The 12,111-nt window shown below is 34.2% G+C and overlaps 1 protein-coding gene and 1 non-coding gene across 2 annotated transcripts; one reads left to right on the top strand and one right to left on the bottom strand.

Annotated features, from left to right (window-relative positions):
• Positions 1-4,331: 4,331 nt before the first annotated feature.
• Positions 4,332-4,413, bottom strand: TRNAS-GCU (transfer RNA serine (anticodon GCU)). Its single transcript has one exon. It is a non-coding gene; the product is annotated as a tRNA-Ser (tRNA).
• Positions 4,414-4,506: 93 nt separating this feature from the next.
• Positions 4,507-11,869, top strand: LOC102593269 (G-protein coupled receptor 1). The gene is made up of 9 exons (XM_006353780.2): positions 4,507-4,771; positions 6,168-6,199; positions 6,308-6,477; positions 6,625-6,728; positions 9,092-9,193; positions 9,314-9,370; positions 9,536-9,679; positions 10,164-10,234; positions 11,230-11,869. Exons 1-9 carry the CDS (start codon positions 4,589-4,591, stop codon positions 11,330-11,332), a joined length of 966 nt encoding a protein of 321 aa, XP_006353842.1. The 5' UTR covers positions 4,507-4,588; the 3' UTR covers positions 11,333-11,869.
• Positions 11,870-12,111: the final 242 nt, after the last annotated feature.

Genomic DNA, 12,111 nt, shown 5'->3' with positions numbered 1-12,111 from the left:
TTCCAAAATTCTTCCACTCTAGAAACTCCATAAAAGAATTTATTTTATCAAGATCAAGCACCAAGATTCCAAGACCAAGGATTTCATCCAAGAAAGGTAGTGTTCTTACTCGAGCTCAAGAAAAATCAAGCCTCCGTCAAAGTTTTCGATCTAATAGCTTCATAATCAGATATGTAAGACTATCATAGTGTTGGACTAGTTCGTCCTCACGCCCTACATCTACTTTCTAGCAGTAAAAGAGTAATCTAGGGTTCTATCCTTAGTTTTGAGTATTCTTGAGATGAATTTGATGTTGAGTTCTAAGTTCTAAAATTCTGATTCCGAATTTCTATTCCTAATTGTTGAGTTGTTGTATATCATGTATTGAGATATTGAGTTTATTGTTCATGTCTATTTTCCAGCATGAACCTTATTATTGAGTTATTTATTTATAAATCCTTTTAACCAATCATTGTCTTAAATTAATTTCTGAGAAAATAAAGAAGAGTTTTGGGTAGAGTCTGAAGAGATGCTTTGAGAAAGAGTATAAGGGAACTAAGTATTTCCCAAATATATCATTTTTTTAAGTGAGAAAAGAGAAACTTTGATATCTAAATGAGTTTATGAGTTCAGAGATATTTCAAAGCATTACCTCTTTTAAGAGGATCTTTTGAGTAATTACCTCAAATTGAGAAAGAGAATGTTTTTAAACATTAAACATGAGTATATATTTATTGGGAGTAGTATTGAGAACGTAGCTCATAGTGATGGTCTTCGGTTAGAGAATCTCCCAAATAGAGTTAAAAGTGTATTTTTATTATATCACTAATATGTTGAGTTCAGAGATGAGTGAGTATTTTTGTAAAGTTTTAATGATTTCACTCTTTTATTTCTTTACATTCAGTTGAGTATATATTTTATATCTATTGCAGTCCTTTCATTCAGTTATTTTTAATTCAACTATATTACATACTTGTACGTTCAACGTAGTGATGTCATTCAACCTGCATCTTTTAATGATGCAGATACATGCACTTAGGATCCTCAACAAAAGTTCATTGAGATCACTTTATCTGCCCGTTAGCTTTTGAGTGAGACCTCTTTGCTTTCGGAGGACTCCAATTTTGTGAGTTATTAGTATTAGTTTTTGAGAAGTCGTGGGTCTTGTCCCGACACTCATCTTTATATAGTTTAGGCTTCATAGATAGATAGTTTTAGAGAGTTTCTCAGTGTCAGAGGTTTTCTTCAAAACTTATGTTTAATACTTAGTATATTCAGAGAGTTTTGAGATTTAATACACTGTTGATTTAACATTTCTTTCAGTTCGATGCTTGTGTATGTTTGAGTTAGTTTTCCACTTGTAGTCAGCTAGGATGAGGGTTCGCTTGAGAGCAATGGTTCTTGAGTGCTGGCCACGTCCAGGATGTAGGTTCGGGTCGTGACAGGGACGAATGGAATGCACACAATTTAACCAAGTTTTCTATTTCGTTATTCTATAAAGTTGCTTGAATTTCTACTTTCTCTAGTGAAATTATAATTGTTGCTATCACATTATTTAACTCTTTGAAATTTTTTATGCATTAATATAACTGTATTGTTGGTTGCCAAATTTTCACGGTCCGATACTACACCTTAAAATGTAATAATGTGCTTAGAATCATAAGTGATCCAAAACTAACCATTGATATTGGCATAAGTCATGAGAAACTAAATCTAAATATGTATAAGACCGAAAAACGACTTAACGAAAGCATAGTTATGGAATAAACTAGTTCAATACATTTACTAAATAAAAGTTTGTTTACAACAACTGTAATCTGAAAAGAATCTACAACTACGTAGACTGAATACAACAACTCTAACTGACTGTCAATGAAGCCTCTACTAATATTAAATATAGGTAGTTGAGACATGTCCTCCTGTTTTCCTTAATCGATACATATGAGCAGAAATAAAATACTGATTGACTTGAGTCCTTGAATAAATAGAACTCACGAGTGAAAGTGGGAATTTGGTAGGATTAGAGAATGCCTGCTTCCGGTTCTTAGACGAGGAAAACAATCCAATCAGTGCGGTCAGTCCACCCTTCTGACGTGCGGGGGTCTGGCTGGAAGCTGTGATATATTTGACTAGGATCCTGATAATAAGCACCTGAATCTACATCACATGAAAAGTGTAGTTAGAAGAGGTATATAATTAGTATTTGGAATGTATTGAGTATGTGAAATATGCACTATATTCTATAAAGTTGAGCATGATGTATCTGAGATGTTAAACTGAAAGAAATCTAATATCTACTAGATAAACATGCAATTGATCAATACTATTGAATAAACTGAATACAAGGTCATACAATAGAATAAACTGAATATAAGGTTATACAATATCTAAATCTGAATAGTAGGAGATAGTAATAATTGACATACTCTATTTGAACTAAATAAAGTTCAATTTATACCTCAACTAGAAGGGCGCTCTGTATCTTGTCAAGAATAAGAATATTGATGACGTAAATCCACTAAACTAATGTCCAAAAGGATTAAGGTATCCAACCTAATTTGACGAATAAACCTTTAAAACCTATGTTGACTCATATTCTGAGACTTAGTTGCTACTAATGGTCATCGACTAACTGAAGAGTAAGTCTTCATCCTATGTTCGAAGGTGCTAAGTAATACTTCCCCAACAGAATTATGCTAATAAACTGACTAGTTCAATAATATTGAAAATTTAAGACTGACTGATAAACAATTTATATGAAACTATCTATTGGATTTGAAGACTGAATTAAAAATTGATTATGACGAGTTCTATATTTTGATTGGACTATGCAATTCAATCGACATAAGTTTAAAGGCATGAATTCGTATATTACGAGGACTTATTAAAATACTAATATAAATATACTAAATTGAGTGGAAAAGATGTATTCATAGATTGTTTATAAAGAGGAACTGTGATTTAATGTAATTCATGTTTTTCATATGAACTCTAGATTTTGTAGAATTCAATGACTGAAGTATGAAAGTTTCTTTGAAACATAATGGGTGAAATGATATCTATGGATGGAATCTCGCATACCTAGAAGAGAAAACTTTGATAGAATTGTTGAACTTGAAGCTTGGAGATGAATAACCCTAGTGTTGAAGGAGAATCACAAAAGTCTATTCTTGAACCTTGAGATGAGTTATCGTGAAACTCCTAGGTTTTGATGGTAGATTATTGCTTAGGATACATAATCACATGTTAAAATCACTTTAAAAATATGGAGTATGCTTATCTTGATTTGAAAGGAAGAACTCTTGATGAAATTGCTCAAAAATCAAGTTTGAACCCTAGAATTGAGTTCTTGTTAGCACTAGAGATAAGAAGAGGATTTGATGTTTGAATCTTGTAGAAATTTAGGATTTATGTTATAAAATCATGAAGAATACTTACCAAGACTTAGTAGGATTGAACATAGCTCTTGAAAGTTGTTGAGGTTGATGAAGGAGTTAAAAATGAGAAAAAGAAACTTAAAATAGCATTTTTTTTATGAAATATGAAAAAATGATATACGCCTGATATATGGTATATGTGCATTCTAAGACCCGTGGAATGGTTCGTGGAACTCAGGTGAAAATTTTAAGTCTTTGATTTAATTTTATGAGCATAATCTAAGGCTCGTAGATGCTTTCACGATCGGTAGGTTCGATCTGTAAAACTCAAATCCTAAAATCTGAGTATCGCGGGAAAATTGATCATAACTTTTTACTCTGGATTCAGATTAACAAACGATTCGTGGCATTGAAAATAAGTCTCATAAACCTTTAATTTGATAGGTAATGAGACAACTAACTCTTCATATTCTGAGAGATATGGTCGTTTGAAGTTGATCCTTGCATGAACTCATGCTAAAAACTCATGACCCTAAACCATATCCATTAGAAGTTCCTTATGACCCTAAATCATATCTGATACACTTACTATACTTGAAAATAGACCTTAACACACATGAACAAGTAGGACATCACCGGGTTCAAGATGATACGCTTATGACGAAAGGTTCAGACCTTTAGCATTGAATTTGTAAGGTGTTGCACAAATAAAATCTATCAAAACTACCCCATTTTTAATACAATCTTAGCAAATAAGCAAAAGTTCATAATAAGGGTATAGTACACTATCACAAAACTATTCTAAAAAAAATGTAATATTTATTGATCGAACCTTAATTTGATAAATAATCGGAAATTGAACATTAGTTGTATACTACTCCTTAATGTAATCCTCTCATTAACATAGTACAAACTTGATTTAAATTGAAATAAATGATGATATAAAAGAAATCTTTCTTAAGAAGAAAGAAATAACGTCGCCTGAGAGATTCGAACTCTCGCGGGGAAACCGCATGTACTTAGCAGGCACACGCCTTAACCACTCGGCCAAAGCGACACTTGTTTAGCAAAGCATATCGTTTATATATAACTCCTAATATATTTCAGGTAAATCCCCTGGATTTCATATTGCTTGCCAGCTTGCCAGCACTTCGATCCCAAGCTTTTATCGATCAACAGAAGAAATCTGGACGGATATTTGCGATTGTTAAGTGTAATCAGAAGCTTGAAGAATGGCAACTGTAAAAGCAGTGATGGGGAATTTGACGGTGGCAGAACGACAAGTACTCACGGCAGTGAACAGCGGAGCATCAAGTCTCTCATTCGTCGGTTCAGGATTTATAGTACTCTGTTATTTGCTTTTCAAAGAGCTTCGCAAGTTCTCCTTCAAACTTGTCTTCTACCTCGCTTTATCTGTGAGTAAAATTACTTTCACTTTTTCACTACTTATTAGGGTTTTGTTTTATATATGTTCATTAGCTCTTGCTCAAAATGTAGGTATATTTTGAGAAACTTAGTTTACGTTTTTTGGCCAGAAAATGTATGTAGATCAGTGAGCTAGGATGTTTGGGAAGGAAATACTGAGTTCTAAAAAAAACAATGTAAACATGTATCTAGTCAAAATACTTATTGCATTTTCAATTAAGCGAGTAAATTTATCCTGTATCTAATGATGCAAAATATGGAAAATCTTCATGGAAGATGAAAAAAATGTATTTGGAGGTATATAAAAAGAAAAGAAGAAGAAAACTTAAGAGAGAAGAAAGAATATGGAAGAAGTTGATATCCATGTGGATTGTGGGTTGTCTGATTGATACACATTTCTCACAGTCTGTCGTCCCACAGTGGGTAATTCTATCATTGGATCAAATGTATGTTGCTGACTTGCTACTATAGGATGAGAAGTTGAACTAGTGCTAGTAGCTCTGATGGAAATGATGTTCACTCTATCTTTTACTAAGATTATAACTCTAAACAAGCAGTTGTTCCATCTGCTAGGGCTTCTCAAAGCTTTGATACCTAGGGATCTTTTTATTTGGCAAGTAATGCGAAAATTAGTTATAACTTAAAAAAGAAGAAAAAGATAAATACATACTTTGAAAAGTTAAAAGAAGATGAAAGAACAAGAAAAAAGTTGGTATGCATATTGGTTATTAGGATTTGTTATTGTGATTTTGACTGCACCTTGCCAGATTCTTGTGTTCTCTCCCACAGTGATATGATTCAATCTGATCTCAGTTTTGATTTTTGGATCAAATGGATGTAGCTTCGGCATGATCTCGAACTTGAATTTGTGTGCTAGTAGCTTTAATGGAAATGAAGTTGACTCTATGTTTCAAATTTGTTACTTCAACAGCTTAAGATTAATCAATCAATTATCTCATATCCTTGGATAGAGTAGTATATCTCTGAGCATTTTATTGGGTAAGATACCAGATTGGAGTTTGCTAAATTTACTCTGCTTTAAGTTTATTTGTTCCTTCTTTGTTAATTATTTGAAAGGAGATTGTTGCGGTGCTTACTCAAACCAAATGACTAATGGGAAGTACTCAATCAATAGAATAGAAGAATAGGAAGAAAAATACATCTAGTATAATTGCATAAGTGGTAATCATAATGGTATGTGCCTATCAAAAACATTGATTGCTAAGATGCTTCCTTTTTATATTATGGCTTGTAATCTTTCATACATAGGCTTTGCTATAATGTTTTATCTTTCTATGGATTAAGTTCCTCACATTTCCTGCCTTCTTCTAATTCATTTGCCTCTGCTTTAAGATAATAGTAATAAGTACGTCATTTTGAGCGCAGGACATGTGCTGCAGTTTCTTCAGCATAATTGGGTATGGTCACTCCCATCTACAAGCATTTGTTGCAGGCTTCCAGTGAATTTTCGTTTTAAATGGTTCCGTAGCATTTATTAACTGTGAGTTCTTTTTTTGGTCATGTAGGGATCCTTCCAAAGGGTACTTCTGTTATGCTCAGGGATATACAACACATTTCTTCTGCCTAGCGTCTTTCTTGTGGACAACAACAATTGCCTTTACTCTTCACCGAACAGTTGTTAGACATAAGACGGATGTTGAAGATTTGGAGCCAATGTTTCATTTATATGTTTGGGGTATCTTTTTATTAGAGAAAACAAATTGGATTCTATAGTTGGTTACTGTGGTTCCTTTCTCTCTTTCTGAATGCATTTGTTTTGGTTGGCAGCTTCTTGAAGGTTTTTTCTTTCTTCATTCTGTTTATATGCGGATGCTTCTTGCAGGAACTTCAGGAGTAATGACAGTTATAAGATCAATTGCCAATAATCATGAACATCTAAGTCGGCTGGGCACTTGGTGTTGGGCACAAACAGGACACACAGGAAAGGCAAGTATTTAATGATCATAGTTTCAAGCTCTTTTACTATGTGATTTTTCATGGTAATTTCTGTTGTTTGTCATCTATGTAGTTTTAATAACTTCAAAAATGGTGATAGTGTTCTACTGTTACATTCTCCAAAAAATTGTGAAAGTTTTGAAATACTGAAAAGTTTATGGATATAGGAGTTCTTTCATTTTCATGAATAAAGTCGATGTGTCAAATGAATGCACAGTGTAATTGGTTGTTGATTGGCGAAGGAGTTCTTACATTTTATCTCTTATTTTAGTTCTTTTCCTTTGAAGGAGAAAAGGAGAAGAGACTATTATGATTTTGGTAAAATGGTCCTGACAAGCTTGAAACACACTATAAAATGAAGTTCGTAATGTGTCAAAAATAGTATAAAAATTATCGTATCCCTAGGGGTTGGTTCAAACAATATTCAATTGGCTTAACACTATCAGGAGCATTAATTCTTTAGACTGAGATGGTTCTAAACCACAAGTAACCGTCTAGAATTGTAAAAATTGATCATGGAAATGTTGAGAGTTGAGCAATAGCAATTAACTGTCAATGAGAAAAGTAAAGGCAATTAACAAGACATGTGCAAGATAGTTATTTGGGATCTAACTTTGTTCAAGATTCATTTCTAAGGTTTTATTGATTCTCATGTATTCAACGGTTGATTAGATTATTCTTGTAGCTAAGATTCTTCTTTTGTATGAACTTAATCCTTGTGGGTTAAATTAATGGAAAGCCTGTGAACATATGCAAGAAAACACTAGTGATTTTAGCCTCAAGGAAAATCTCTCATGAATTTTTTCCTATGTTGGTTCAATCAACAATTCAAGAAGCTCTTTTGATTACGTAGAAAAAAAAAGGGCAGCCCGGTGCACTAAAGCTCCCGCTATGCACACGGTCCGGGAAGGGCCCATCAATATAATGCATAGATATTTACTAAAATATTCCTCTTTCGATTAAATAAATAATGAATAACTTCATAATTCGATTCAAAACTTCATTAACGAATTCAAGCAATTAAACAAGAGTCCAATCCACAAATAACATTCAAAATACCAGGTATATTAAAATCCTAAGGGAAACTACTCTATAGATGAAAAGAAAGATATTCTCTTAAAAGGCATGAATATTCCGTGATCAGATTCAAAACTCCATTAACGAATTCAAGCAATTAAACAAGAGTCCAATCCACAAATAACATTCAAAATACCAGGTATATTAAAATCCTAAGGGAAACTACTCTATAGATGAAAAGAAAGATATTCTCTTAAAAGGCATGAATATTCCGTGATCAGATTCAAAACTCCATTAACGAATTCAAGCAATTAAACAAGAGTCCAATCCACAGATAACATTCAAAACAACATGTATGGTTAAACCCCAAGGGAAAACTACTTCATAGATGAAAAGAAAGATATTGTCTTAAAGGCATGAAAACGAGAAAACATTACAACCAACTTTCAACCCAAACTTGTGAATAATCAATTGTTGATGAAAAAGGAAATGAATCATTGTGCTTCCTAGCCTTAGCCGCTCTCTCAATCCCCCGTCAGTCGGAAAGACCCTTTTAAATTGTGTTTTTGATGTATTTATACCGTGTACTGGCGGCCAACCCTGGACCAAAATACCCTTAATGAGGCGAAGTGGAAAAACAACAACATACGCAGTGTTATCTCATAAGTGGTTTATGAGGAGGGTAGAAACGAAAATGAAAGCAGTAAAAACAATGAAAAGCGCTCTGGGAAACATTACGTAACATACAAAAAAGAACAGTAATAACAACGAACTAATGCGATAATCAAAGCGCAAGAATCACAACGGTTACTAATCGAAATGGAAAAACATGGGTAGAAAATGAACTGATGCGTCGCGATCTGCGGTACCCCATGCGACGCGGCAAGAGGGATTTCTAGAGCCTTGTGCAAATAGACTTCTGCCATCAAAATACCTGTTGCGATGCGACTGGCGCATCACGGTAGGCTAGATTTTCAGCTTCTCTTTTTTTTCTTCAACTTTTCATATGCATACTTGGTCCTTCAACCCCAAACTTGAAGGCAGTTAGATTTTTTGGACTTCTACTCAAACTTCGAAGCTCCTAAGAGTCTGATTTAGCTTTGAAATTGCTTCTTAGCTCAGAATCAAGTCCTACACAATAAAACTTAAAATACTAATAGTGTAGCTCAACACAATTTAAGTGTAACAATGAAGATCTGACATGTAGCCAAAAGCCCTTTTTCTAGCCTACCATCAGGTCTAGATTGATGTTTGCATTCGAGTTGTTTGGGATATATTCTGCTTTAGTCTGACATAACTTCTATCAAATTTAATCTTTCCTATGTTCATCACTGCAGGTGGTACACTTCATAACGTTTTATGCACCTCTTTGGGGTGCCATTCTTTTTAACGGTGTCACCTATTTTCAAGTGATACGGATGCTAAACAATGCAACTCGTGTATGTGGTCATTACCTTTATCCTTAATTATTTACGCATTCCTTTATTGGTTCATGAAGATTTGGGTTCTGGAAAATAATTTGTGACATTTCAAGTACACTGGTGCTTCTAATATTCCAGATGGCAGTGGGCATGTCAGAGAGGTCATACCAACCAGATCCACGGTCAGACATGAAGGTATGCAGAGCTTCCTCTCCTATCTCAAAGTAAATCAGAATAATAACTTATAAGAGTATGGGGTAGAAAATGAATGGCTTCGGGTGGAGTTTGGACACCATCTCATTTTCTTTTCTTGCTATTTGCCTCTTTATATCAACTGTTATGCTGTTGGCCATCTCGCAGGCACTAAATCGTTGGGGTTACTATCCCCTTATTCTTATTGGATCATGGTTTTTCGGTACAATCAACCGTATACATGACGTTATTGAACCAGGTCATAAGATCTTTTGGCTTTCTGTTCTTGATGTTGGAATGGCACAGCTCATGGTAAATCCTATTATCTGTAGATGAATTCTCTCTTTTCTCTTCTCTTTGATGTGGTTGGGGAAGGTGTGTGGTAGGAACTTGCACTCTTTGATGAGTATTTTATTCCGTTATTACCATATAGATTGCAAGCAGGTATAGACCTGTTGGTAACTAGTGTTAACAATCAAAACCTGTCTGGATAGAATGACTTGGATCCTCTGTTTCCACCAAGCTTATCTACAGAATGTCAAGAGCGATGCCGCCAAGTGTTTACTTCAACTAGTTGGTGATATTCTGAACTGATTAATTTGTTTAACCAACAAAAAAGTTGATTAGTTTAGTTTAAGTGTCTGTATCCATGAATTGGTGGGATTCTCAGTTGATAGGAACTTATCTCTGACTTTATGTTGATGCTTAGTTTTGATCTACTCTCCTTTTAACAACTCTGACACTCTAAAAATATTGACAATGTTCTTTCTTGACAAATCTTCTATGCTTTGTTTAGGGTCTCTTCAACTCAATAGCATACGGCCTTAACAGCTCAGTCCGTAGAGCAATTTACGAGAGATTGGATCTGTAAGTCTCTATTAATTTTGACTCAAAATTTTTGCAACAGCAAGTGTTCTAACCCTATTTGCCCATAGCCCTAGAAAAGAGAGGGGGGGACATGTAACATATGTTTGGTTCCATCTTTTTCCTTTCTTTTCTTTATCTTGGGTAGTGCCAATGCCAGTGTGCTTGTTTGTTTCATCAGTAGTCATTTGGTTTCAAGAGATTGTATCTTTGTTAAAAACTTAAAATTGCTTGTCTTTGCTCCTAATGTCAAGGAGCCTTTGTTCAATATTTTAATAGAGTTGGTTAAGTTGTCCTTGTTGCATGATCATTACTCCATCCGTCCCAATTTATGTGATGCACTTTGACTGGGTAGGAGTTTAAGAAAGAGAGGAAAATGTAAAACTCACAAACAGAATGAATAGATCAACTGAACTACAGTGGAGATTCTACTATTCTCAATCTGAAATGGAGAAAGAAGAAGAGAGCAATCTGAGGGAGAACGATAGAATGGGAATATCAAAACCTATTGCTGTAATCAAAGAACATATACAGAGAATTAGTAACCAACTTATATCGAAAACTAACTAGCTGAGATGACAGCTAATTGTAACTAACTGTGACTTATCCCAACTCTCAGCTAAGTAAGGTGCAGTGAATTGAAAGCTGAATGTACAAATACATGTAACTCTTAATAAAACATTTTTGAAACATGTCTAAAACAAGTCATTGATATCCGTGTGACTATAAGTCATGTTATTATATAATGAGAAGTTTAAATTTTATAGTAAATTGTTTCTATGCTTAAAAAAAGTACCATTTTTTTTGGGACAAACTAAAAAAGAAAGGGCATCACTAGGAAGCTATTTTCGAAAGAATAAATTATCCCTACTGTATGGCCTTTAATACATTTCTCTGAAGTGACGAAAATGCACAGTAGTTTCTAACTTCTTATTACTCAATCACCTTGGTGTTTTTTTTTCTCATAAGTTTATGTTTCAATCTGTGTCATTTTCCAGGTTACCTGAATGGTCTCAAAGATGGCTTCCAAAGAGCTCAAAGTCAAGAGGCCAACAGCAAGACAGTGAATTAGTCTCTCTAAAGATTCAAGATCAGCAATAACAATTTTGTGCTTGTACATTCATCTCAATGACTCTGCCGCCTTTTCATAATTGGACCAGATTGACAATTGATAACTGCATTGTGACAGACAGGGATGCTCTTCATTGCTTCAGCCCGGGTTTTGTGCTCACATACTTTGACTGACTGATCCTCCTCTGCACCATATGCTAATTGCTTGTTGCTCCTTTTTGATTGCTCGAGCGTACTAATGTACCAACTTTGTTATTGATACCGAAGGATGTTAGTGTGATCAATAGAATACATATGATTTGATATTGGCTGATGCTAAGCCTTCAAGTATTTGCTTAGTGATGTATCGAAGGAGAGAACATTTGTTACTGATTTATTTGTTGTGTCGATTCGATTTACTACAGTTATTGGCTCTTGCTACTTATATTCACTCTCGCTGCATAGCCTTTCCTTTCCAGCTTGTTTGGATGGTTACCAATTGTATTGTATAATATAATGTTTGTTTTGATTGTACGGTATTGCTAAATTCTTTATTGTGTAATGACGAGAAGTCTCATTTTATGTATTGATTGATTTGGTGTATTCATGTCCTCACCTTATTTGAGTTTATTTTTGGATTGTTTTGGAATAAAGAAAGATTTGAGTTTCTTCTAAGGGGGAACTAACTAAGTCTATGCCCCATAAAAACAAATAAATTACAGATAAAAATATTCCTTTATAATTAATACCCCAAATTCTCATATTTCCCAGTTCTCCTTCTTCCCCAAATTTTCTTCCAACCCCCTAAAAACAAAATAATTACAGATAAA

The sequence above is a fragment of the Solanum tuberosum genome, unplaced genomic scaffold, assembly GCF_000226075.1.
Source record: "Solanum tuberosum cultivar DM 1-3 516 R44 unplaced genomic scaffold, SolTub_3.0 scf00162, whole genome shotgun sequence".
In the NCBI taxonomy this organism is placed as follows: domain Eukaryota; kingdom Viridiplantae; phylum Streptophyta; class Magnoliopsida; order Solanales; family Solanaceae; genus Solanum; species Solanum tuberosum.
Note: the sequence above shows the minus strand (reverse complement) of the source record. Positions and strands in the feature narration are given on the sequence as shown.